At 43.8% G+C, this 26,297-nt stretch overlaps 1 protein-coding gene across 1 annotated transcript in view; it reads left to right on the forward strand.

Annotated features, from left to right (window-relative positions):
* Window positions 1-26,297, forward strand: part of MTUS2 (microtubule associated scaffold protein 2) — a 208,283-nt gene that overhangs the window by 173,904 nt on the left and 8,082 nt on the right. Inside the window, exons 7-12 of the mRNA XM_026074597.1 lie at window positions 1,898-1,964; window positions 10,914-11,128; window positions 18,932-19,037; window positions 20,836-20,909; window positions 22,461-22,559; window positions 24,055-24,174. Coding sequence (XP_025930382.1) covers window positions 1,898-1,964; window positions 10,914-11,128; window positions 18,932-19,037; window positions 20,836-20,909; window positions 22,461-22,559; window positions 24,055-24,174 — 681 coding nt within the window. The remainder of the gene's footprint in view (window positions 1-1,897; window positions 1,965-10,913; window positions 11,129-18,931; window positions 19,038-20,835; window positions 20,910-22,460; window positions 22,560-24,054; window positions 24,175-26,297) is intronic.

Raw genomic sequence — 26,297 nt, forward strand, 5'->3', positions numbered from 1 at the left:
TGAGAGGAGAAATCAATGCCATTGAAATAAATGTGCATTTCAGTCACCCGAGAAGTATCTATTCATTGTCTTAGAGAAATCTTAGAAATCTTTAGGAAAGTGTCATTACTGCATGGCCTCAACTTGTCTGGCCCTGTACCCTAGTTGAAACAAGTAAATACTGTCTTTCCTTTTACACACCCTTTAAAGCAATACATATATATATTTTTAGTAGTACTGCACAGTTCAAGGCTGCTATAGGGCATAGAATGGCATAATTCGGGGGGCCCTTGTCCAAGTGACCACAGGGTCACCCCTTGCCCAGCTGGCGCATTGCTAAGAAAAATTACGATATTACATGTGTGTAGTTCATACAGGCACAGACTTTAAAAATAAACTAAGAGCRCACACACACACACAGATGCATATACTACCCTTTTTCTTTACGTCCAAGATGGTACAACCTCAAGGCAACAGTGTTGTGTCCCCGGGAGAAGCAGCAAGTGTCGGGGCAGAGTGTGCACCAGCAGAAAGCCAGTGGGAAGGAAATGCGTTCTGCRGGTCAGCAACGGAATCAGGAATACAATGGGAGGTCTTCTGTTCATTTTATTATATCATTTCTGTCCTTCAAGAAAAGGATATTTTTTCTAATATCTGTATTTGCTTTGCTCTATTTTTCATTCCTTGGAGAAAAAAATTAAATAAAGGAAAAATAAACAAATCCATTAGTCTCTGAAATCTTTTTTTTGACATTCATTTTGTTAAGAGAGAACTAATTTGCTATCCCATCTACCAACTATCSTGCTGCAGAACTATTCCTTTCTGTGCCCTAGATTTTTATTAGCCTTGCTTGCTTATTACTGAAAGATTCACTTTCTAGGATTCCTTTTAATTCCATTTGCTACTACACTGCCTTTTCTCTTAAAAATGATTTTTCTGTAGTACTATTTAAAGATTCTGGATCTTTTCTAACTGGAAGCATATTTATAGTAGCCTGATCTAGTTTTCCTAATCATTGGTGATCTACCCAGCAAGATACCTTCCTTTGTCTTCTTCCTAATGTGATTCAGGATACATTCCAATTTAAAATGGTTTTATGCTTGTAGCATTTATGCTGGAATTTATTGTACTAAACCAAAATCCTATATATTTTCCAGAGTCTTTTATTTTTCAATTTGCACAGTGCTTATGAAATATCTGCTGTCAAAGTCMTTGCATTTTAGTAATGACACCTTAGTACTGTTAACATAAATATGCTTTATTTTTCCTTTGTTCAGTTCATCTGTTTTAATTCCTGAAGTGTTTTATGTTTCTTTTGAGAGAGTTGAAAGAAGGGAGCTCTTGTCCTTTAGAGACAAATTAAAACACCAGAATAAATGTGGAAATACAGGCAGGAGCATCAGGCCGTCAATGGTGTCTGTATGTGTACCATGTAGAGAATGGTGTAAGTACAGTAAACTGCACTGTCCTACTTGAATGTATGAGCACATTACTGTGTTTAGRGGTGGTTAAATGCAGACAAACAAATAAGTGAAACTATTTTAACAGAATTAATAGTACTATCTTGTATGTGCAGTCCTCCCATAAACGGTGCACAGACTGAACACAAAATGGTACAGAAATACAAATGTCTTTTTAGACACATAGGAGTAACAGTGTATTCTGTGCTGTCCTGTGCACATGGGTTTGTGTATATGCAGCCATACAGATATGAGGTATTTGTTGCCAATGAGTGCTGGCTCCTAAGCTTGATTTAAAAACTGAATGAGTTCATTATAATTCCCTTTCCCTCCTGCCTCCCCCCAAAATAAAAAAGATCTGAGCAATCAATCTAATCCTCTTTACCAAATGWACATGTGAAAGTGCTTTTCTGGGATAAACCTGGGTACTATACATATTTCTCTCTTTCTTTAAACAGAATGAAAGTGCCCTTGTGAAAGAAAAGGARCTGTCAGTGGAGCTTGCAAACATCAGGGATGAAGTGGGTAAGTAGCACAAGCAAAGCGACAATGAAAGTGCTGGTCTCACCTTATGCAGAAGCCACTATTCCCTGTGAGGTGATCCTGGGGCACCTGCACAGATGTAATAAACTATCTCCAGAAGCCTGGTGGCAAGGGGGTTTGTGGCCTTGCAGGGAACGATAATTTTCCCTCTTTGCTGTTTTGGAGGCAAGTTCGTCCCCATGCACACTGGAGCTAATCATGCATCATCTACTAGACGAACATTTCTGCGTACATCTGTAGCTTCTGTTCTCAAAGACCATCCACACGTGCCACCACTACTAAGGAGAAAACAGTTGAATCAGCAGTGRGCACTCTATGGCTGTTGCAGTGTGCTGGGAGCCAGGACCGCAGCACTTACGTGGGTGCTCACATGTTTTGCAGCTCAGCTACAAACTGATGGACCCCAAGATCAAAGCAGGGTTATTAGTATCTCTGAAGGCTTTATTTATCCCAGGGCAAATGGATGGCGAGCAGGAGGGAGGAAGGACCGTGGYTGGTGGACTGGATGCACCTCCTGGCTTTGCCTGCATGGGGGACCCCAGGCGCGGGTTCACACACGTTGTGCTGGGCCAGCTCGGGTCAGCCTCCATGCCTGTGCAGAGCATGAACACTGCCACAGGAGAGCATGGGGGGCACAGGGACCTGCAGGGGCTGGCAGTGGTGGTTAGGAGACTGAAAGGTTGCAAGGCTTGTGCATGCCAGGGCTAATGGGCAGCAGTGAGACCTAGGGCACCAAGCACATTGAATAGCAAGGTCATGTTTTAGCACTCTCTGTGACAGACCCTTTTTGTGGAGTTGGCCCCATTTCCAAAGGACGCTGTAACAATAGCAAAACAGCATTTCCAGTTACTCTCAGGTGTCTGTCTTCATCCACGCTCTGCATTTGCACCATGCTCGCGGCAGGGCTGCTGTGGCTGGTGCATTCCTTAGGCAGGGCACATCTGAAGCTCTCTTCTCTCCCTTGAATACCCCTTTCTTATTTGCAAGGCCTACCTATTTCTAGCAGGCTGTATTTGCTCGTTTTCTCCAGCGGGTGTGCAGCACGGAGCAGGGGGCTGATCCACTCTGSTACATTTGCAAGCAGCAGTGACATGTGAAGGAAAGAGTGGTGCAGTGCCAGAGACCATGAGCTCTGCCTCCATTTGCACCAGTTTTGTACAGCTGAAATGAGTACAGAGCACTGGAGCTTTTACTGGACAACTTTGCCACTGGTATAATTTACCGCCTGTTTTGGGTCACAGAGCAGCATATTCAGTAATATGAAATCAAGTTCTCCATGCACACCCTGCCCTTGCACATTGCAGTCTACCTTGCATGCAGAAGCAGAAACTCCAGACACATGGGTAGAAGGACTCCTGGTAGGGTTACAATTAGGGCTTTTGCAGTAGCAGCCCCAAAATGTCACATACAAAGCAGGTTACAAGACTGGTCCTGACCTCTCAGCGCCAAATCCATGGCAAATGGCTGAGCTCTGACCCCTCAGGTTTTACCAGCTGGCTCCTGTCACTGAGGAGAGGGCCTGGTGCCTGGGGGAGCAGTGTGGGCTCGTGCAGCCCTTCTGTGGTTCCCTGTCTCTGATGGCCATAGGAAGCCACAAGCAGCAGCTGCAAGGGTGAGAGCCACGGCCCTAGAGGGGTCCTTCCCAAGCAGCTGGGGGTGCTGCTCAGAGACCTGCTTTCCCTTCCGGCACATTTCATTCAGTGGAACTATGCATAGGTRTTATTGTTGCTCACTATTTGTTTTTATAAAGCTTATATGTATTTTAAGCAAAGAGAAAACCTGCACAGAGACAGTCCAGGGGAGGCCTGAGGCAATAGCATGGAACTCATACTTTTACATTTTTTTCTTTATTAAAAATACTTGCAGAAAAGTTCTTGGATTTTTTTTTTTTGGCGGGGGGGATGTAGTTAAAAGAAGTATTGGCAGGATATTCTCTAGTTATGCACAAAAAGATGAACAGAGGCAGGTAGTGCAATCTGGTAGGATGATAAAAAATTCATCAGCAGGATACTTTCTCATATATATCAGAAATATTTCTGCCCAGAGAGGTTGTGTAGTCTCCATCTTTGGAGATATTCAACAGCCRTCTGGACACTGTCCTGGCCAATGTGCTCTAGGTGACCCTGCTTGAGCAAGAGGGATGGACTAGATGATCTCCAGAGATCCCTTCCAACCTCAACTGTTCTATGGTTCTGTGATATATCARTAGATAGGGAAGATGAATATGTGTGGTTTTTAGTGTATGTCAGAAAATGYTGGACAATCTGATTTCCTTTGACAGAAAATATAAAATTAAGTTTTGTGAAACAGCCAGTGTTTTAAATTTCTGAGCAAGGTGCAATGGCAAAGGCCAAGTTCATGAGAGAGGCTCTCATCAGTGTGGATCTTTGCTGTCCAATGATGCAAAGCTGTGGTTGTGGGTGCTAGTGGAGATGTGTAACCCACCTGCACAATGGGAGGGTTATTTTAGTGTTATTATCAGATGGATGTATATTGTACAATAATGTACATATTCTGCCAAGTTTTATGCAAATATAGAATGAAGAAGTCTTGTACTTGATAACAGCAATTATAGATAAAAATTTAGGGAAAATATACAGAGCTTAACAGTTCCTTATTTATTTTGATGACATTCAAGCTGTAGTTCTGACTTGTCTCAGTCACTTCGAAAATTAGTTTCTCATTAATTTAAAATTAACCAGTCCAGTTAAACAGCATGGACATTGGTCAGAAATTCCTGATTTCTCATGTGTAAGTTCACTGTGTTAGACTTTCACTGATACAAATGCCTGAATGAATCAGTAAAACAAGGCTGGACTAGCTGGGGCTGATACAGGTATTTGGTCCAACATTCAGTTGTTTAGACAATAGCTCTAATTCAGAATTATGATTTAGGGGCTGAATATGCCTGGTGTTGAAAGCACGTACCTTTCATTTGCTTTGACAGAAACTGGTTGCAGGATTCCTGGATACAAAGCAATAAAGCAGTTAGGTATAATCCACTGGTCAGAAGTTGGAATGTATTTTTAAGGAAATCTGTTTGGTAAATAAACCACTGCCAGTGATGGAGCTTGTGTGTGAAGATCCATCTCACATGACTTCAGGTAGCTTAGAGCTGGATATCTGGTCTACGCTGGACCTCTAGGTTCCCCATCTAGTCAATGAAGAGAGAGTAACACGAGCTGAGGGTGACACAGGTGGGACGAGTAGATGTCCAGGAGTGGTGGTCTGATCATTCTCAGACGCTGTTCTCCCCATGGACTATGGGTGGAAACAAATTGCTGATTTAGAGGWTAGGAATGTCCTGATTAAGACTTTAAATGTCCACATGTGAGCTGGGTGTCAAAGCTCCCATCTCAGGCAACAGAGATGTAGGTCAGAATTCAGCTGCCTAAACATAGGTGCCTGGTGCCGCTGGGGACACCCCAGGGAACCCAAGACATCCACAAGTGGCTGGCAGGTGTAATACAACCGATGGAGACCTGTGCCCTCTGGAGCCAGGCAGGGTCATCTCAGATAACCTGGACCACCTTTATTTAGACAACTGACTCACAGCCAGTGAAGTCTAGAGCACTATTCAGTTCACGCTAGTGTGTTCAGCTGCGTTCAGTCAGCGGGAGTCTCTGTCCCACGTTGGCCACCTCTCCACTGCCTACRCTGGGCATGGAGTCACCACTGCAAGGCTGGTTTATGTAGACGTCTGAATCTGTTCTTGAATCTCACCCAGAGGGTTTGATTTAGTTGCCAGCACATAGTGGCACAGGGAATATCTTTTTCCAAAACAACTATATGAGGCTTAAAAATACACCAGGGCACCAATGAGAAGCCCATATCCATCTGCAGTGGCAGCCTCAAAGAATACCCTAGTACATCTCAAATTGCACTAGCCACTGGTCCATAGGCAACTGAATCCAGGGTTATCCACCCATCTCACCTAAAACTAGGTGAGGTGAAACCTACCTGTTTCAGGAAGGGGTCTGTGAGCAAAGGCAAATGAATTACTGCTCCTCAGCTGAGTGGCAGGAACACACTGCATGTGTACCCCTAGCACAGCTGTGAAGTAACACACCTCGACCGAAACCAGCATGAAGTGAAATAGGAGAGTGCTTCTCCCTTCCCAGCCCTGAGGAGGAATGTGTGCATGCACAGCTCTATAAATGCTGAGGGAATTGTTATTTTGTAAAATAAGATTTGCTCATATATTTTGCTAGAAATACCAAGGCTAGAAAAAAAATTACAAGCAATCATATTACACTCAAAATGCCCATCTTTATTAACTGTGAATATACACACTTTGSTGCTGCAACACTAAGACTACTGCAATAAAGAGGGACCCAATCCTGGCAGGTTTTGATCACCTTCTGTTTTCCGTTATATTAATGGAAATTAAAAGTCAGAATCATCCGTTCCTTTGTCAATGACATGTGAATTGGGTAGAGAGGAGGTACGGAAATGCAAAAATACCTAGATAAATGGAAAACAATCAGATGTTGAGTTTAGTATTTAGACTATTTGAATCAACAAGTGTTTGGCCTGTGTGCCAGCTCCTTTTGGATATGCCTTTCAGGTGAAACAGAGTCCTTTGTTTAATGAAAAACTTGTCCCAGTCAGGGGAGACTTAACTTGAATAAGTGCTCTATGATTTGTCTGTGAATCTGTGGCTGGCATTCAGAAATAAGAGGAGGCTACACGGTTCATGATCACTTTCAAACGAGGAGTCCATTTCTCATGTCAGAAGTGGGTGATCCATGTAACAGCCCACAGTGGCACCCGTCCCCAGCTCCCACGAGAATAACCACGCTGAGGATAAAGTACCAGGGCCCACAAGGCTGGGCTGCGGCTGGTTTCGCGCAGGAGGGTCAATCCATTAGTGACATTTCACTTTTCCTCACCTTCTCAACCTGGCTTGAAATGGGTTTGATCGTGTCTGATGCACAGTCATTCAGAGGTCTCTCAGACAGGGATATCGGAGCAGCTCAGTGCTAGGGGAGTAGGGATGCAGTGTCAGCCACTCTTATTTAACCTAGCGCAGGCTGTCATTGCGGAAAATGCCATCTTATGTCAGAATCATTTCTAGTGTATAAGCAGCAACTGAGATATCTACAGAAAAGGAAAAAAAGAAAAAAAGCCTGCCTTAACTCTGTTCAATAGCAGTTGATAGCAGTTGTGCTTTGTTTCCCTGTAGGTGGCTGTGGAAACCTCTAGTTGCTGCTAAGTTTTTACTGGCATTTTGCATTCTTCTTGGGCTCTCAGCGAGTGCCATATCACTCCTACCTTGTCGTGTGCCTGCGCTGTGAGCTCTGTATGTTCTCAGGCCCTGTGCATTAAAAAGAAACGTGTCCATCTCCAGTGCAGGAGTTGGGAGCTGTGTTTGGATGACCAAGAATGCTACCCAGTATGGACACAGGAGTCTGCTGTAGTCTTAGTATTCGGGGAAACACTGAGCCATTCAGAGCCCTTATATCCACCAGGGCTGCTGGGTCCGTGCTCCTGGCTGAATCAGCAGGCACGTCACTACAGCTAGGTGACTTCACCTCCCAGTTGGGATATGGCTCATGTTCTTAGTGAGGAAAGTGACTTTGCTAAATAAGTGTCTGATTCAACATATGTGAGTTTCAGATAGCTCTGAGCAATGAACAGCAAGCCCATTCTTTGCCAGAAAAAGTGAGGATGCAATAGCAAGATACAGTATATAAGCTTGAAAATGTGCTAAAAGAGGGATGAATTTGAAAGTTTTTTTTATTCGCTGATAGCTACTGTAGTTGTAACTTTAAAAACTCATAAGAAAAAGAACAGTGTTCCCCATTCTACTACTCCTTCACTTCACACACATTTCTGCAGGCCACCATGAAACCCTTCTATATGAATGTAAAATGCTATATGTTTTATTTTACCTAACCTGGAGCTAATCTGTCTACTTACCTGGTTTACTTAGGCTCCATCTGTAGCTATGTAATGTCACTACCTAATAGGTCAGATTCTCACTTAGTATAAATCAACAGCTCCATTAATTTTTTCCAGCTGAGGGTCTAGCACATTTTATCTGTGCTTTTTGTGCAGCAGCTGTTGCAAGAATAACTAAATTCTGGTCTTATGCCATTTACTGCATGTCAATATAGCATTTATGCAACTTTTTTAGTGACTTTTTTTGGCATGAGAGAAACTCAGTGTTACAGTATCCACATCCCAATGTTTAATAGCAAAATTCAGTGTTTTCCAGCAAAGTTAACAGTTTTCCTGTTCGGATCTCTGCAGTCAGGGCTCTGCTGGAAGCGATTCAGTCTGGTTCAGCAGAGCCACCTGCTGAAGCCRCAGCTGGTTAAAAACTGGCTCCAACAAGCCAGGCTCTCCAGAGCTGTTACCTGCTCCTAAGGGAGGTGATGGAGCCACAGACCTTGTATGTGGCTGCATAGGTGTCTCCTCCTGCTGCTCCTGTCCCGATAGACTCAGACCCAAAGTACCACCTCCTTTCTAAGAAGAGATTCAGTCTTTCCTCCCCACCTCAGTCCTTGGCCTCATTTCCCTGGGTCTGGGAGACAGTGGTGGAGAGCACTCCTCCTGGTTAGAAGTGTTTTGTGTTCAGCACAGGGCAAATGCCCTGGACAGTGGCCTTATTATTCACCTCCATTAGTGCTTTTGGGTATGTGGGGAACACAGTTCCCCTGCTTTCCTCTTCCTTCCTTTCTGCACGTGCACTGGGGTTGATTTGAAAGATTTGAATACTTTTGTGTTTCAGGTTATGGATGTTTGTGTTTCAGATTGACTTACTTTTAGTTAGAACATGTCATTTCATTGCCCAGCCCTGTGTGTTGGGTAATCTCACTGGAGAGGTTGTAGATGGACAGGTTTCATTACAGTTCCCATTTAAAGCCTGAGTAAGTTTCAGTTCTACTGAAACATGAACTGCAAGCTTTACGCCCGGTCCTCCAGCTCTGTAATGGCTTTACACACCAAGGAAAACTGGTACAGGACATGGCGCTCTATAGTCACTCAACAGCAAAAACAGGAGGGAGTTTAGAGCTAGAATCCAAATCTCCAAGAGACAAGAAATTTCTGCTAATGACCATRTAAATTCCAGATGGTCCTGTTCAGGTACAAGGCAGGTGGGAAAGCTTTCCATGTGCTGTTGCCGTGGCTGTAGGCTCACTAGTCCAGCCTCACTTTCTCTTTTTCCATAAGGAGCAGAAATAGGCATGAAAGGGGCACTGCGTCCATTTTAGTGCTCCAGAAAACATCCATGTTCAAACAGGTCTGCATTAGTGATATCTCTCTAGATATACTGAGCAAATCTGGATATTGCTATCCAATAGGTGTGGAAGCACAGAGCTTGAAACCAAGTGAGAAATAGCTATGTGGGGGAAGGGAGGGTTAGTTTGAGTGCCTGAACTACCTGGTGTGGATTCACCTAACATGAACTGAGATCACAGTGGTAGGTAACTTCTGTGACAAATTGATACTATCCTGAAAAAATGAGCTCAGTCTGATGACACAGCAAAAGGAGTCAGGAAAGCACATTTTTTCCACGTGCAATAAGCAAACATAACATGGCAGGCATAGGATGAATGTGTTTTTGAAACTTTCAGGAGTTACTTACCCAGAGAGGCAGCTGCTTCCAGTTCTCTGATTTAAATCATCACAAGGGTCTGTGAGTGGCACGTGCGATTTGAAAGGCAAAGGAAGGATGAATGATCGATATAGACAGTAAATTCGAAAGCTGGTAATTTTTCTAAGCCATCTATGGGTCTAAATCAGAAGGAAGGTGTAACAGCGCCATTAAAAACACATCTCTTCTTTTTCCAATGTGTCATTCTGAATGTAATTGTCATGACGATTTTAATGATTTCTTACCTGTTAGATCTTTGAAAATAAGCAAATTCAATCCCTAAGTGCAGTATGGCTGACCTTTCCCAACTTGTATCAAGTCTTCAATATCTGAACTGATTGCAGCAGTTCTTCAGCAAAGTAGAGGGCTGAGGAGCTGTCTGTAACACTGCTGTACTGGGACCCAGGGAGTGATATAGGGTAGGAACCAAACAGGGTAACAAATTGAACATCCTTGATACAATAAAACTGTTGGAATTGTACCTCCTATAACAAGTTCTGAACACACTTGTGAAGTTGGAGACATAGTCACTGGATTAGTTCACAAGAATAAAAATTTCACAGCTTCTGACTGCCCTCAGGATCAGCCTTTCATCTGAGTTCTCTGAGTCTCTGAAGCACACARTATAGTGGTTTGAATATAAAAATATTTTAAGCAAGTATGCATTGGTGGATTCAAGATATTCTCCTCTATGAAGCTGGTGTGAGAGCCTGGTCTGTGGGGTGAGAAGCTTCTAACAGATGGAAAATGGGATGCATGAGGTGTATGTCCTTTTCCCAGTCAAGTGGCTGATCACACCCCTTACATAACARCAACATGTGTCAGGATGCACCTCAAGACCCCATATATCTTCTGCTTTCCTGGCATGTAACTGGAAGTGGATGCATTGCTGAGGCCCTGGCTTGAGAGAAGGAGATAAGGAAAATCTTGTATCCCAGATGAAAGGCTTTGCATCACATGACTGTTTCTAATACYCAAGACAAAGTAAAAGCTCTGAAGACTTGACTTGGGAATCTAAGACTGTGCTGGTGAGAAGAGGACGCCAGTCAGCCTTCAAGTCTATGGAGTTTCCTCCTTTTTGTTATTATATTAAATCAGATCCCAGTTTTACATGGGTTTTTACAGGACTCTGCCTGTACCTCTCTTCAAATAAATGTGTGTGTACGTGTGTGTGAGAGCAAGAGCGAGCCGTTGATGGCTGCAATTCATAGAAGCCCCAGTGTCCCAATTCCTAGGAACCCTGTGTGCTCTGGCTGCACAAATGGAGCCAATGCCACCGTTTGCTCCTAAGGAGTTCAGAGTCTGACAACCTGGTCTTGTCTCCACAGCCCTCAACACAGCAAGATGTGAAAAACTACAAAATGAGAAGGAGGAGCTGGAGAGGCGATTTGAGGAGGAGGTGAGGAAGCTGCGCTGGCAGCAGCAAGAGGAGGTGCGGGTGCTGGAGCAGCGGCTGCAGGCGCAGTACGGCGCCGAGATGGAGCACTTGCAGGAGGAGCACAGGTTGCAGCTTGCACAAGCCAATTGTCAGCATCAGGAGCAGGTCAGTCACTCTGTTCACTTGTGAAAAGCAGTTTATGCAAATATTGAATGAATTCAGGCAATGAAATACATTGACCATCTCTAACACGAAGACACTGCTAATAAACTGGTGACTGGAAGAATAACTTCCAGAACACCTTTACTGCATTTCCTCACTATTATTTCCACTATTTTTTCTCCACAGTAGCACAGTACATTACCATGTATTTTCTTTACATGTTGCCAAATGTTTTATCCATATCACAAATATTAAGGCAAGCTCTGCTCCCTGCACACGCTTGCTCCGCAGCCCATCTGTTCTAGTCAATATAAATGAAATGAAGTGTTGCAAAAGAATATGCCCAACACAAGTAAGGCCACCATAACCCTGCCCGTCGTTATTTCAGATGATAGTTAAACGGAGGTAAGATGAAGTGATGGGGGCACTGTCACACATAGCACAAATATCAAGCAGGTGATGCAGTCCAGGTTTTTGACTCCTGCTCCACTGTTCAGGCACTAGATATTTCTTAGTTCATATGCACCAAGTGTTTCCCCTTACTTTGCTTTCTCCAAGTAGGTAAGAATGCTCTCCCATATGGCTATTTTAGTTTAATAGCTGGAGTGAATCACCTACAAGCACTGCTCACAGGGTGGCAGAATGCCCCACTGCTGGTTATGGAAAAGATCTCTGCAGCTGACCTTTATTCATGTTTCGTATTGCACTCAGTGAATAGTGGAGATGGTTCTGATTTTTTCAGCAATAGCAATCCTTACCCGGATTCAGCAACCACAATTTACAAAGGCTTTTTTCACGATAATACATGCTGCGTGCAGGTGGACTCTGCAGTCTGAACCACGAGGCCGTGCCATGCCCCAGACACTGGGTGCTCTGGGTATGCTGCCTGGGCCCCAGCACAGCACTAGGGTCAGCAGCCCATGAAACACGAGCCCAGCCAGCAGATCCCCATTTGCCAGCATCATTCTGTCTGCCCGGGAGATTTTGCCAATCCCATTGCAGGTTGGAGGTGGAGGGTGAATTTTTCACATTCTGAGGCAAAGTAAATCTGCAGCAAAACTCTGTAGTCAGATGTGGTCTGTGCAAGGGACGGACAAGTCCCAAGGTCAAGGAGAAGGCTTTATGTCTGAACACTCTGTAGGTACCGGGAATCTTCAACGAGCATTTTGAGGCTGGTGCCCAAAGCAGGTCTGCAGGGGGCTCCACGGCAGCTGTTCTCACAATCCTCCTGCCCCTTCTCTCACTCCTGCACTAGGGACACCATTTACCCATTGCACACAGGATACAAACTGCAGGAAAACAGGCTAGCCTGCTTTTTGCCCAAGAGAGAAAAAAAATAAAAAACAGGAAAGCATCAAAATGGAGCACAGTTGTGACTGCAGCCCAGTATCTGTAAGGTCAAGTATTTGTAAAAAGGGAATTGATAACCACTTACTGCCTGTACTTGATGTACYGTACAACACTCACGGGTTGGGAGTGCAAATGCAACCAGATATGATGACAGTTTTATGTCACTTGTGTCCCAGCTGCCCCGTGTTAGATTTATCATGTAATGCCCATGGTATGTCAGGACTGCGTGCAGCCACCATCCTCACTAGTGGACAGTCGGACAGATGGGTCAAACAGATACTCAGTATCCCAGCCTGTAACCCCTAACACAAACAGAAAGGAAATAGGAAAATGTGTGGCTGGGCTGAACAGCCAGTTAGCAGCTGTATTATGGGCTGCTCTGTAGCTTTCCCTCGAAAGGGAGCTGTTGGCAAAATCTCTGTCCTCCCCTGCTCTATAACCCCAAGTTGTCTGCTCTCTTCTTGTTCATTTTCTCTGTTGTCAGTGGGCTCATAATCTTTGACAGCTGATTCCAGTGAACATCTTTGTTAAGGATGTTTCTACTTCTTTCTCCTATGTAAGGTTTTGGGTTGATTCCTCTGTAGGGAAGTTTAAAGCACTCTCTCTGGATTTTATCCATTTTAATTGCTATGCCTGTTAGTTGTTATTGATTTGCAGTCTTGTAAGGTGCAATAAAAAGGCTTTGTGTGCCTAGGCTGTTTCGTTCCGGACAAACTCCATTTTTCTGTTTGTGCATTGATTTTTAAAGATGCATTAGAAGGTCCTGTAAATTTTTTTTTTTCAAAGGTTTTTGCATTCTAAACAAGTTTTTTTTTAATCTTTTTTCTGTAGAAGCATAGAGTCTGTGCTGAGCCATGTCTTTTTGTTCTCCTTTCAGTTTACGAAAGATGGTTTTCTTGCAAAGCCCCTCAAATTTCCTCCTTTGGCTTCCAATATGAAGGAGGGGTGGGGTTCTCAAAAGGCTTGGGCTTTTGTTTTGTTTTTGTTTTTTTCCCTTGGCCCTGTCAGTGTGTCAGTTTGTTTAAAAAAAAGGTAACAATTCCAGCTGCAAGCCTTGCCTCCCTTGGTCATCAGACAGTAGCGTTTATGCAGAAATTTGTTGCACAAATCAACTTCTTGCTGCGAGAGTTTATGGCTCACCTCTACTACTCTTTGAAGTGTTCCTGCAAGCTCCCAGGACCACTAGGATGGACGACGCTTTGTTTTTTCTCAGACTGTTCAGTGCAGGAATAGATTATATAGATCACACTAGTAGTAGCAAGTAAATATACTAACCTGATGATTAATACTTTTATCTGTCTCATCTTCTCATCCATTATGATTCTGTTAATCACCACACACAAACAATGAACCAACTCTTTCTCTCAGCGAGGCAGACAGTTCTCCCTCCTTCCAGTCCTTTGGTTTGCTCCAGAAGTCTTCAGTCCCATAATTACTGAAGTTAATAAAAATCTTTCACTCTGCTGCTTGGAAACTGCTACTGTGTCCCTAATTGCTTTGAGTTTAAGCCCGTCTTTTCAATCCATGTTTCCTTCAGCATCTCATGATGAGTTTTACTAACCTTTTCCTCCTGATTCATACTCCACTGTACACTTATCCTGTGTCCAGTGTTATCCTTTTATCTCAGGAGATATTGACATGAGGCAGACTGAGAGCAAGGGAACAGCAGCTCCGCGGAGTTGCTCCCAGACTGGGCAGGTTTCTGGTTGGAAGATCAAGCACCCCTCACAGCCCTGTCCTTTCTGGACCTGGACCTGGCACTCAGATTCACAGAATCACAGAATCATTCAGGTTGCAAGGGACCTCTGGAGGTCATCTAGTCCAACCCCCGCTGCTCGACCTCTCCACACACCCAGCAGGGCACAGCTCCTCTCCGGCAGCTCAAAGCACCAGGCTTACCGCTGCATTAGGAGAGCAACACGTTTTTCCATCCGTGACTGCCCAAAGCACACATTTTCCAGCAGATTGGTCAGGACAGGTTTTTAATAGTGTTGTCCTGGTGTTGGTTTTGYAGGGATTTTTGACAGAAGAGTTTGGAAGATCTTTTTGTCAAAACATGCTGCTTCGAAAAAGCTGAAAAATTTTGCCAAAAGAGACTGGTTCAGTGAAGTTTTCAGTATGGAGTTTCTGGAGCCTGGAGCTTCCCAATTACTTCTATGTAAAAATCAATAGAATTCCTTCTCAAAAACCTGCTCTTTCTTGATCTAAAAATTGAGACATTTTGACATAAGACATTTAGTGGAAATTAAAAGTTTTGGAGTCTGTGCTAAAGTAGAACTGAGATATGGCTTTAATGGTTCAGGAGTTGTTAAGAAATGTGTTCGTTCTTCTCCAAACACCTCTGACTTTATTTTTTAATGGGCTTTTTTTGAAAGAACCCAGTATTTCCAAATGAACAAGAAGAGGATCTGATTTACAATGTCACATCATGGTTTCATTTTTTCCTGCCTCTTTCAATTTAGTGCATTAGAGCAGAGACACCTAACCCATGAAATTAGAAGCCCTTATGCTGGACATGAGAAAGGCCTTCTCCTTGAGCTATCCATCTGCATCAGGGAAATTGCACCTTGCATTCATGCAAGCAGGGATTAAAAAGATTTCACAAAATCCTTTTAACTGGGGATCTACGTGTAATTCTGTATCCACATATCTAATTTGCAAGTTGGTCATACCACACGCATGGTTTACAGTCATAATTTAGTTTTTCACACTTTATTGGGCTATTTACCTTTCAGTTTATTATCAAATAGCCATTGTTTCTTTGGATACACAGTTGTCCCTTTGGAGGCTCAGATGCCTCTGAGAATAGGTACATTCTCAGCTCTTTCAGCGCAGCAAAGCATGATAGCCAGCCTCATCACAAACAGATGAGGTGTGGCAATGCATCCTGATATTTCTCTGTTCTCATAACTAGCGGGCAAAATTCCAAAGTAAAGGCTGTGATCTTGGCTTGCCAGTATTTCTTGCCTGTGCTGTTTATTTCTCACTGCTGCATCCACTAACCTATTTAGTTTCTCCCACGAGAGCCTCCTCTTGATTTTAGTTTATTAAGCCTTGAAAATCCCATCTGAGCTTCTCTTTGTAGTCAAAAATAACTGTGACACAGGGTTTAAGTGAGTTGATCAAGGCTGTAGAGTAAGTTAGTGGCAGAGTTGGAATTAGAGTCCAAAGGGTTGATTCCAAGTGCCAAGTAGGCTATCTGCTATGAAAAATTGCAGACAGGAGGTCATGCTGGAAGCATAAAAGAAGTCATTTGGGTTGTGGATATGAAAATCAAAAAATCCCTGGAGACCATTTGGAAATGGGAACATATTTAATTGGCTTTATAGATAAATAACCTGCCAAGGATGGTGACAGAGAAAGGAGACCTCTTCACCTACGGAGGGCACTGGAGTTGAGCGTAGTAATTCCTATGGGGTGCTGCTTGGCTAATAAGCAATTAGAGCATGAATAAAGACTTAAGCAAGGGCGTGGTAAAGAACATAGTAGTGCTCAGGAAGTATCAGTACGTGGACATCATAAACAAGGACATAATGCTCTGGGAAAAGTCAGGTGATAGCCCCACTCCCATTAGTAGCCCACCGAGTCATCTAGTCCCCTGCTTCATGCAATATATCAGCAAGCTGAGTCCTGCTTTGTTGGGTGAAGAATTCTTCACCACTGCGTTGTCTCTCACATTATTAGGAAAATGAATCTATCATTGCAGATTCGATGTTAATGTCCATTTTTCATTCTAAGAGTAAGCCGCCTCCAGTCTGATTGGAAATTTTGCTCATGTTGGGTAGTCTAACAGATACATTTGACAGCTAAATGCAGTGAAATAACAACTATTCCAGCCAGGACGTGCTCAGCTGCAGCATCTTTCTTCCATAATTTAACATAACAGTGGATATAAAAGCTATGTAAGTGAAGTGACTTTGCAATGGACGCTAGTTTCAGTGTAAAAGAATAATTTTATGTTCTGCATTTCAGGATAGCACAAGTAAAGTGTTCAATATAGGGAATAAGATCACTGTGATTTTAAAAATAAGAAAAGCAAATCAGATCATCAATGTGTAACATTCAGAAACTGCTTTGAAGGAGACTTGAAACTCTGAGGAACTGGAAATGGGTTTCAAGGCTTCTCTGAAGCCATTCCCCTCTAAAGGCCATCTTTTCAGAGCTGGTAGTCCCACTTCATTTCCTCTAGGACAACTGCTAAATAAAAAAGAGCCAGGGAGCAAGTTTGAGCCTTGGACCCCTGGTTATCTGAGCTGCTTAGTGGATAGCTCACTTCCAGCCTTGCTTTTGGATCTCTTTCTGCAGGACAAATCTATTCTAGAAAGATTACTCTAAGCAGTGTTGAGGTGGTTCAGTTAGGCCGTTAGGCCATTAGGCCTTACTCCTTGGACTGGTTTTGTTTAGCAATATGGACATAACTACTGTGAAAGGTGCTGCTGCTAGGCTAAGGTTGGGGCAACCAAGGAAACAAAGCTGAAAGATGGTTCTCCCAGCTCTTAGTCAGAACAAAGTGGGACCTGTCTCTTGTTGCACTGTATTTGTGTTGTGTTCAGCCCATGCTTCAAGGCCTCTTCTAGCTGTTTACAGGGCCAGGAAGGAACTGGGCTTTTTTTGCTGTTTCTCTGATTTATAAAACATTTTCTTTCCTGTGAACTACACAGCTGGGTTGGGACTAGGGAACAACTGCTGGGCAGGATGCTCTGGAGCTTTTATAGGTGCTGAAAAACCTCTCAGGAKATTGGTCTGTGGGTCTTCCTTACATGCTCAGAATTAACTTAAATTCCAGATTTGAAGTCAGGGAGGAATTTCCACATATCAGACTGGCAGGGACTACAGGGGGGTTTCTGCTTTCCTTATCACCCATGGGTTCCCAAGGCAGTCACTAGACGTCGCAGTGGCCTTACCTTGTGCCGGTGACTGTGACGTTGCCTGCTCTCTCCATGTGGCACAGGGAGGTTTTTGTGACTTTTAGCCTTTAGCAGTACAGTTTGTTTTAGAGGGAGGGAGTTCTCTGTGGCTTGCAGCAGATGTCAGGTGTGAAATAGATATGCTACAGAGATTTTTCAGAAAATGCAAGCTATGTAGTTGCCTGTGGAGGCTAGCCTTGATGACAGAGAGGCCAGAGGGGTCTTGGACCCCTGTGTTGGACACAGTGCCCCTGCTCTGTGGGCAAGCAGTCTGTTAGTGTGTAGGATTTGCCAGTCTGTCCCCTTCCAAGAACATTAAATGCTCTAGAAATGCAAAGGAGATGTGGGAAAGCTCCAGGTGACAGAGCCAGAAGTGGCTATGCAGTATCTGCTAATGGCATAATTAGGACTGTCACCAGGATCACTGCAGTTGTGCAACCCCCTGGGGAACATGAGTTGCTTCGTGCGAGCAYCCCGATCATTGCCCACTCGGAAAGTGAGCAGGAGAGGGTTTCCAAAGAGCATGATACCACTGGAGTCACTTCCCAGAGCTCTGTGTGGTGCTAAAGGGGTGTCACACAACCATGTTGTGCTTATTTAACTCCATGTGTGACTCTGGAGCTAAGGTCCCTGTTATGTATCAGGCTTTTGATCCTCAGAGCTCTTTTAGGTCTTTGACCTTATATATTTATTTGTTCTTTATCACCTGTAGCCTGTCAAAAATACATACATGTGCAATATGCCAATAGGACCTGAAAAGTTAAAGCACACTTCTAAGAACTACTTCATACTTAATTTGTCTTTGTGGCTTTCTGGCCTCACTGTCCTCTTAGTTACTTCCACACTAACCTGAGAACTCTCATATCTGCACTGAAAAAAATGCTGTCACATCTTTTACCAATTTATTGGATGTTGACTCAAGATGTACAGTTCAGGAGGGCATGGGAATTTGGTGTTGATGACTTGGTAGGATGCTATTTTTCAACTAAGAGTGTGATAAATCACAATTCATTATACATGCCCACTGATAATAATTTCAATGTTTCCACAGAAATAAATATTTTACAAATATGAATAATGCACAGACACTTTCTGTGGAAGTTAATTCAAAATCTTACAGTAAAAATAATTGCAGTAGAGTGCCAAGAAGAAAAAAAAAGGATAGCTTGCAACTGTGCATGCTTATCTAATCATCAGCGAGTTAGGTTATTAATATCATTTAGATTAATGGAATGTTGAGATTTTTGAACATTTCATAAGTTGCTTCTTCACTTAAGAGCATTTTTGTCTTTTGCTTTCTTGTGTACCTCTTTCTTTCACCATTAAGTCGAAAGAGCAAAAATATGAGCAGCGATGACCACACACTACCACTGAAGGAGTCATCATATCTCTTTCATAATGAATTAAACTGGCTCATGTATTAAATTGTCACACTCATTAGATCCCTTTACTGTTTCCAGCTGGCTGGAGCTCTCTAATGGTGTCTTGTCTTTGTGCCATAGCATATCTAAAATTGTGTCCATGTCTCCATTTGTTGTTGTTGGAACAGGTGGAAGATATCACAGCTACACATGAAGCTGCAATGTTAGAGATRGAAAATAACCACACAGTCGCCGTTGCAATACTGCAGGATGAGCACGACAGCAAGCTTCAAGGTAAGCCAAAGGCAACTCARTGCCCACAGAGACATTCCAGACCAGAAACTCTCTCTGTGGTGAGACCTTGTAAGCCTGGAGCTTCTCCCTTGGAGAAGATAATACTGAAATTTGTGCTGGTGTAYGTGCTTTCATGCTGGGTGGACCACCAGGTTCATGCTAGGGCTGTGGGAGAGCTGTATGCAGTGTATACAGTGTTTAATATGGATTCCAGAGTGTCTGAGGGATCTCTGGGGCAAAGACAGGACTTTCCCCATGAATCACTGAACACAGAGTCCAAATTTCACCTCACTTCAATGACACGCTTTTCCCAGGAGCCCATGTGCCTAGTCCTCAGGCGCTCAGGAGGCTAGAATGGATTGAACGTCTCTGAATGTAGGTGTTTAAAAGCCTATACTGCTTCTGAAAACAGGACTCATCATCTTCATTAACTATGAATGGCACTGCCAAGCAGGTGCAAAACTGCACCCCAGCAGTGTCAGCTGCACTTTGTCTTATGGTCTTTCCATGGGATTTGATGCAAGAGCCAGAGCTGTTTTCTCCCCACCACTTAGAATCTAAACCCATGTCTTTGCACATGACTTAGCTGACATTTAATGATCATCTATAAAATCTCTCTCCTTTTATTACATGTATGCATGGGGTCTCATTTTTAAACAGCTCTAGTAGGCTTTCCCACAACATTCCCCAAATTGAGTCATATTGCTTAGTTATGCACTGTATCATTTAGAAGCACAATCCAGAGCACAACATTAGCTAGAAACAGTCTGTTCCCCTCTCCTGTAGGCAGAGATGGTATATATAATACCATTTTTAAATTAGCATACATATATTTTTGAAAATAAAAAGCTGTTCCTTGCTTAAGGATATTCTTAACTGTCCATTTTCGTTAGTATTTTCTGATGATAAAACTTGGCTGTTGTTTGTTGTTGCTTGGCTGTCTTCGCTGGAGTTTGTGCTCTCTGGTGTGGGTATGAAATGCCCTCCTGTGCATGGAAATGGCATTGCAGCAACTGCTTTCCTGCCGAGCTGTACAGGGCCCACGGCAGAGTCTGATTGAACAATATTAGTATTAGTGCTGTAGTTGCTGCAATTGTTAGGCTGTGGTTAGAGGGCAAAACTCCATGTCAGGGCGGAGACACAGAAAACGGTGGCCGTGTCCTAAAAAGTTAGGTGCCACTGTACTTAATGACAGTTTTGTATCGCTGGTTCAGAGGTTAAACTTTATTCCATTTTGGTTATTAATAAGTCCAGAGTGGCATATTCTAGTAGTAAAGTGTATAATCACTTAATAGAAATACAGCACTTTCTTTAGGGTCTGGCAGTGTCATTAATTTAATAAACTTTACAGGTCATGTCACAGATCCTGGAGAAGCACTGTCATTCATGTTTTTGCACCTGAATTACTACCCCTTATCTCAATCTCCCCAAAGAGATTACAATCCAAACATAAATATATCCACTAATTCCAAAACCCTTGATTTGGGGATACTCACCTTGAAATTGTGAATCACCCATTTTCAGACTGAACCTTTTCAAACTGGAGTCCCTAGGAGCTGGGWTTTCTGAGCAGTTCTGAAAAATCAGGAGTTGAACACAGGTGCCTGAAATCGGTGAAAGTTTTGGAAACCTTGAACCTCAAAACAATTTTCCCAAAGCCCCCAGAATGTTATTTTTAGGGTAACCTCCATGCCCTAAAACTGCTTTCCGAATAATGCTTGGCTTATGATCTCTGGGCTCTCAGACCCTGGCTTGCTGGACTTCACATAGCAATGTCATGTCTGTGTGTTTTCCCTAGAACTGATGTCTGCTCATGACCTGGAAAAGAAAGAATTAGGAGAGAGTTTTGAAAAACTGCGGCTGTCGCTCCAGGTCAGTTGTTTCATTATTTCCCACCCCCTAATGATGCTGCAGAGCAGCTCACCATGGTATAGGCGGAGGGTGCAGGCCCATCGCAGCACTTAGCCATGCTGCTGCTTCTCACTGCCACTATAGATTCACCGGGATGTTATTTCATAATAACTAKTGCTGTGAGTCCCTTTGCCTGGGCAGGTGCTGTTAAGACTCCACTGCTCCCTGTTTCCCAGCAGCTATACAGTAAGTAGACCTTTGTACCAGGGATACTGCTGCTTCTCTAATGGCCTCTGGTCCTTCATCTGTCCAAATTGGGATCTAGCAGCAAAGATGTCTCCTTAGGTTTTTTCCCCACAGCTGGTTCAGCAAAATGCTAACTGTATCTGAAGSAGAACAGAGGGCAAGCCTAAAGGGAGAAAAACGCAGCTGGATAACAAAAAGAAAAGTCCTTTTGACCCTGCTGACTGCTGGCCTAATACTGAAGCCAAGAGGAGCAAACTCTGGCTTTTCCCCCTGTGCAGCGGGGAGAGCTCCAGTGCCCTTGGCGTCCTTGTGCATTGCCTTGCCAGCATGGCACCCTCCAGCAGATGTCCCCAGGGAATCTGCTGGATCCCCTCAGTAGCACTCATCTCTCACCACATGGTCTTGTGTCTGTGCTTTATTTTCCCTCTGTGGGACAGACCCAGTCAGCATTCTTCTCTCCATGGATGACAGAAGGAGTTTAGATGTAATCATCTCGATTTTGTCTAGATTATATCTAGATGTAAACACCTACCTTAAATACAGACATCTCGGTAGCAGACATCAAAAGTGAAGCGACACGAATCCCAGGCCTGGTGGGCCACTAGGTGCAACAGCCCTTTTGTCCCAAACGCCTGGGTGCCCAGCCCCATGCCCTCTCAGACCATAGGGTGCACTGGCTGCGGGACCCACAGGGGCAGAGGCTGCTGGGCACCTGAATTCCTGGGGCCACAGGGGATGTGACCCTTCACAGGGGGTTTGGGGTTTGGCTTTCAGTGAGGCGCTACCAGCCTTGTCCCTGCTCGTCTCAGTGGTGTATAGCTCTGAGATGAAACGATGACCGTTTAAAGCCCACACCATTAACTCTCTCTTGCTTATTATCATGTTAGACTCCAAGCCTTCTGGAGTTTTGCCTAGGAAGGTGAAAGAGGCAGGGATGGGGTATTTTTACCGCCTTGTTCAGAATCTGGAGACCCTACAAACAATCTTTTTCATACCCATGATATAAATACCTGCTTTCCCAAAAAAGGGTATGCTTGTTCTCATCCAGCCCAAGATGATGGGGTGATTTAGCAACAAAGAAGTTTTATGAACTTGTGTCAGCCAGTGTCAGCTAGCCACAGCTTTTTCAGGGATTTTGAGATGCCCTGAGATACTGGGCTATCAAAACCTCCACTGATGTTTAAGTGGCCTCATGTAACAAATAACACCTTGCAGTGGTGGCTAAGGTGTGTCAGCTCCCCTGGTGGTTCCAGTTCCTGGAGGATTGACTTGTATGGATTTAACAGCAGTGATAACAGGATGTTGGTGTTTTAATTTGTGCTCCAGGACCAGGTAGACACCCTCACCTTCCAGAACCAGTCACTTAAGGACAAAGCAAAGCGATTTGAAGAGGCTTTGAAGAAAAACACCGAGGAACAACTGGAGGTAGATGGCAACTATAGTTATCAAGATACATGCTCTCAGCATGGCTCACTTTGCACTAGGGGGTGATTAGTGATGGGAGTCTTACCCCAAGGACTGAGTGAGACAGGCCCAAGCCAGGACCCCAAATCTTGGGGGCTGTGTAAGAGTCAAAAATCTTAACTTAGGTCTGAATACAAAGCTCTTTCTGTCAATACTGTGTAATTATCTATTATTTTCTGAGTTTACTTCTTTTTCCATATCCTTTCATCTAGCATATGTAGCTGTTTCCTGAACATTTCCTGAACACTATATGGTATCTCCTTCTATTCATCTTTCTCCTTTTCCACTGTTTCTCTTCATTTTTTGCCTTCCCACATTTATGTTTCTTTTTTTGTGCCCAGTGAGTCAACTTCTCTGATGTCCTCTGTATTCCCTTATTTTTTTCTGGACTTGCAGAGAACAGACCTGTCATAGGAAATATTTATTCAACTGCTGTGTATTGGGGACATGCTGCTTATTTACAGTGTATAAGTAAACATGCAATACAATTATTTATCTGAATGAAATAACCCTGAAATGAACCTCCAAAAAGAGTTGTCTTTTGACTTGGGTCATTTCAGTGGTACAGTTCACAGCACAGCCCCATGAACAGCTGTATCGACATGACAGAGGGGACAGTGAATGGAAATAGTGGGGTGAGTGTGGGGGGGGCTGAGCAGTTTTTAGGTGGGAGAACTTCTTAGGAAAGGAATGCAAACATCTGAAACTGACTTGGCCACAGGAAACAGGTAGCGTCAGCCTCCCTTCCACCCCCACTGCAGTATCTAATTTACATGAAAGGACAAATTCTGCTGTGTCACAGTGATGGAAAYGCCAGGTACTACCAGACACTTCAGTGGAGTGAGTTACACTGCCAAAAATCCAAAATAGCTTGAGTCGGTGGTGATATTTAATCAGTATAATGCAGAGCACAGCTTTTGCCCAAGAGCTGAACCCTCACATCCCCTACATCCAAAGTTTCTGAGCAGAGGAGAGGGATATCTTATTGATAGGAATCACTGTTCTTCTTCCCACCAGGGTCTGGTCTTTGTTAACAGGTCACCAGCTCTGTGATGTGGTCCTGCAGAACAGGCAAACCACCATAGTTTTCACCTCCAGCCACCTGGCTTTCCTAAATTTCATATTTGCACTCTTCTCAAGCCTAAATCTCTGCTCAGTCCTAAAACACCTCATGCAGTTCCCAAGCTATGAGTAGGGATGAGGTTGTTGAGCTACACGGCATCCCATCCTGCTAGCCATGAGGTTGGTCAACAGAAAGGTCCCATAAAATTAGCTACCAAGTTAAAGAGATAGGCTAGCAAAGACTGTCAGGATCCCAGTGGGCTGGGGGCCCAAGTCCAGCTGTCTTTCACAACAATAAGACTCCTAAACCACTGGTAGATTGGCGAAATTTTATTTTATGGTTGAAGATGTATTTATGGCTAACAAATGTCCAAATCACTGATATTTTTCCTAGATTGCACTAGCTCCATATCAGCACTTAGAAGAAGATATGAATAGCTTAAAACAGGTTCTGGAAATGAAGAACCACCTGATTCACCAACAGGAGAAGAGGATTATGGAGCTAGAAAAACTGGTGAGTTGTCATTATTCCTCCAGAGGGGACACCACAGAGATGTGTAAAGTAARAGCGTGGTTACTGCAGATTAATTTAAAAGGGGTGAGATGAAGAAGGGGGTTGTGAAAGACACAGCAAAAGAGTTTCATAAATGGCTATATATTGTGTTGGTGCACAGCCAGCCCACACAGCTTCTTCTGCTATAGCGTGTCTCAGGTTTTCACCCAGAAACTGGGATTTTTTCCCATCCCTTCACCCACCCATGGTATCCTTGATTTCTCACACACATCTGTTCATCTGTATTTCTTTTTCATGTGGATGAAATGCTCAGCCTGTAAGTTGGACAGCAAGATGACTGGTGTGGGAAGAATGAGGAGAGAGAACTTCATGGTACTGCCCAGGACATAACTTTGCACACCAGCCAACACTATATTCCCTTACTGGAGTTGGTTGACCATTTAGGGCTGGCATAGTAGAAGTGGAGGAAAGGTGAACCATTTGTGTCCTTCTGCCTGCTAATACAGACATCTAGGGAGCTCCCAGCCTCTAGTGTGAATTAGCAATATTCAAAGAAAGAACAGTCTCTAACAAGGCTCATGATAAGAAAGCTCTCTCCAACACTGAGGTAATGCTTTTCCACAGCCTACTCTGTGTCCTCATCCTTTGCTTGTGTGGGTCCCTAACAAAGGACTCCCCAGGTAACCATTAGTTTCATTTTTATTGGAAACGGGATTCATTTTGTGAAGCATAACCTAGAACGACAGTGAGTGTATAGTGTGGTGACAGGATGAGGCATTACCTCAGCTGGGGAGCAGGGACAGCTGGTTCAGCACAACACTCAGCAAGATTTGTTTCCATTTACGGGAAAATGTGAGAACTCAGTTGATTATTTTGCTGAACAGATGCTTGAGTAAATGGATATAAAGAAAAATGTCTCTTTACAGCTGAGGCTTGTTAACTGTGCTCCTTCCAACACACTGCTCCTGGAGCTAAGCCAGCATTTGAAAACATGCACTGTAGTGTTATACTGAAAAAAAAAATTCAATGGTTTATGTGGTTTCTGGTCATTTAGATGCATTTGCAAATTAACCATATATGATCACACAGTCCTGCTCCTGCCCTTTACCACAGTAAAACACTGGTCCTACTGTGGTCTAAGGGGACAACTGCTTTTGGTTTAAAGATCAATTTTTATAAGTGCTTTAACATCTACAGGGTATCTCCAATTGCTCTGAAATCTGGTGTGCCTCATGAACAAGCAGGATGGGATTTCAAATACAGGGTAAGGTGGGTGAGAGGGTCCTGAAAATACAGTGCCTGAAAGAAGCAGGGTTTGGTAAGGTTGACAGTCAGTGAGAATTGTCTTGCATGTTTGCATGGATCAGCTTGCCCAGAAGAACCTCAGCTACCCATCATTAGGAAAAACTAGAAACAGGTTTTTTTTAAAGTTTGGATTTTGGTGCTGGGCAGAGCTTAATACTCATGAGGTGAGAGAGTTACAGCAGGAGAAAGGATCGGCTGTTGGGGAATGGGGTTAGGTGTGGGTGAAAGGAGTCAAAGGGATATTGGAGAAGGGAATTTAGCTGCTTGTCCCCTCTGGCCTGGGCTGTGATTTGGGTGACCTCGTCCTTCCGGGGACGTAGCGGCCTACCCTGATGCTTTGCCATATGCTCTTAGGACTGTGGACCTTCCTGAAAGGTACTGAGACCCTCTCCCTGCCCCCGTATTTGAGCTGAGATCAGCAGAGACTGAAAAGAAGGCGAAACAGGAACTGCAGAGGTTTGGCCCAGGCCAAGGACTCCAGAGCATGGTGGGGATGGCCAGGCTGATGGCCTGGGAGGCACTGCTGAAGTGGGGCAGAGAGTTTGGCTGTGTGACCAGCACCGTGGGACACTGAGACCTGGTTCCTTGTATGCTTAATGAGGCTGAAAGGGAGGTGGGAAATGAAGGTGGCAGGAGAAGGGCAGTATAATTCGAGGGTTGCAGTGGAAAAGGAAGGAGATGCACAGATATACTCCCATGTTTCATAGTAACATAACCACTACTTATTAAAACCACTGAGTTTAAGGGAGTAGAGGAGGTGCCTTATGATATCTCTCTCTGTCATGTTRTCTCAGAGCATTGCAAAATGTGGCCATCCT

This window comes from Apteryx rowi, unplaced genomic scaffold, assembly GCF_003343035.1.
Source record: "Apteryx rowi isolate R43461 unplaced genomic scaffold, aptRow1 scaffold_391, whole genome shotgun sequence".
In the NCBI taxonomy this organism is placed as follows: Eukaryota; Metazoa; Chordata; class Aves; order Apterygiformes; family Apterygidae; genus Apteryx; species Apteryx rowi.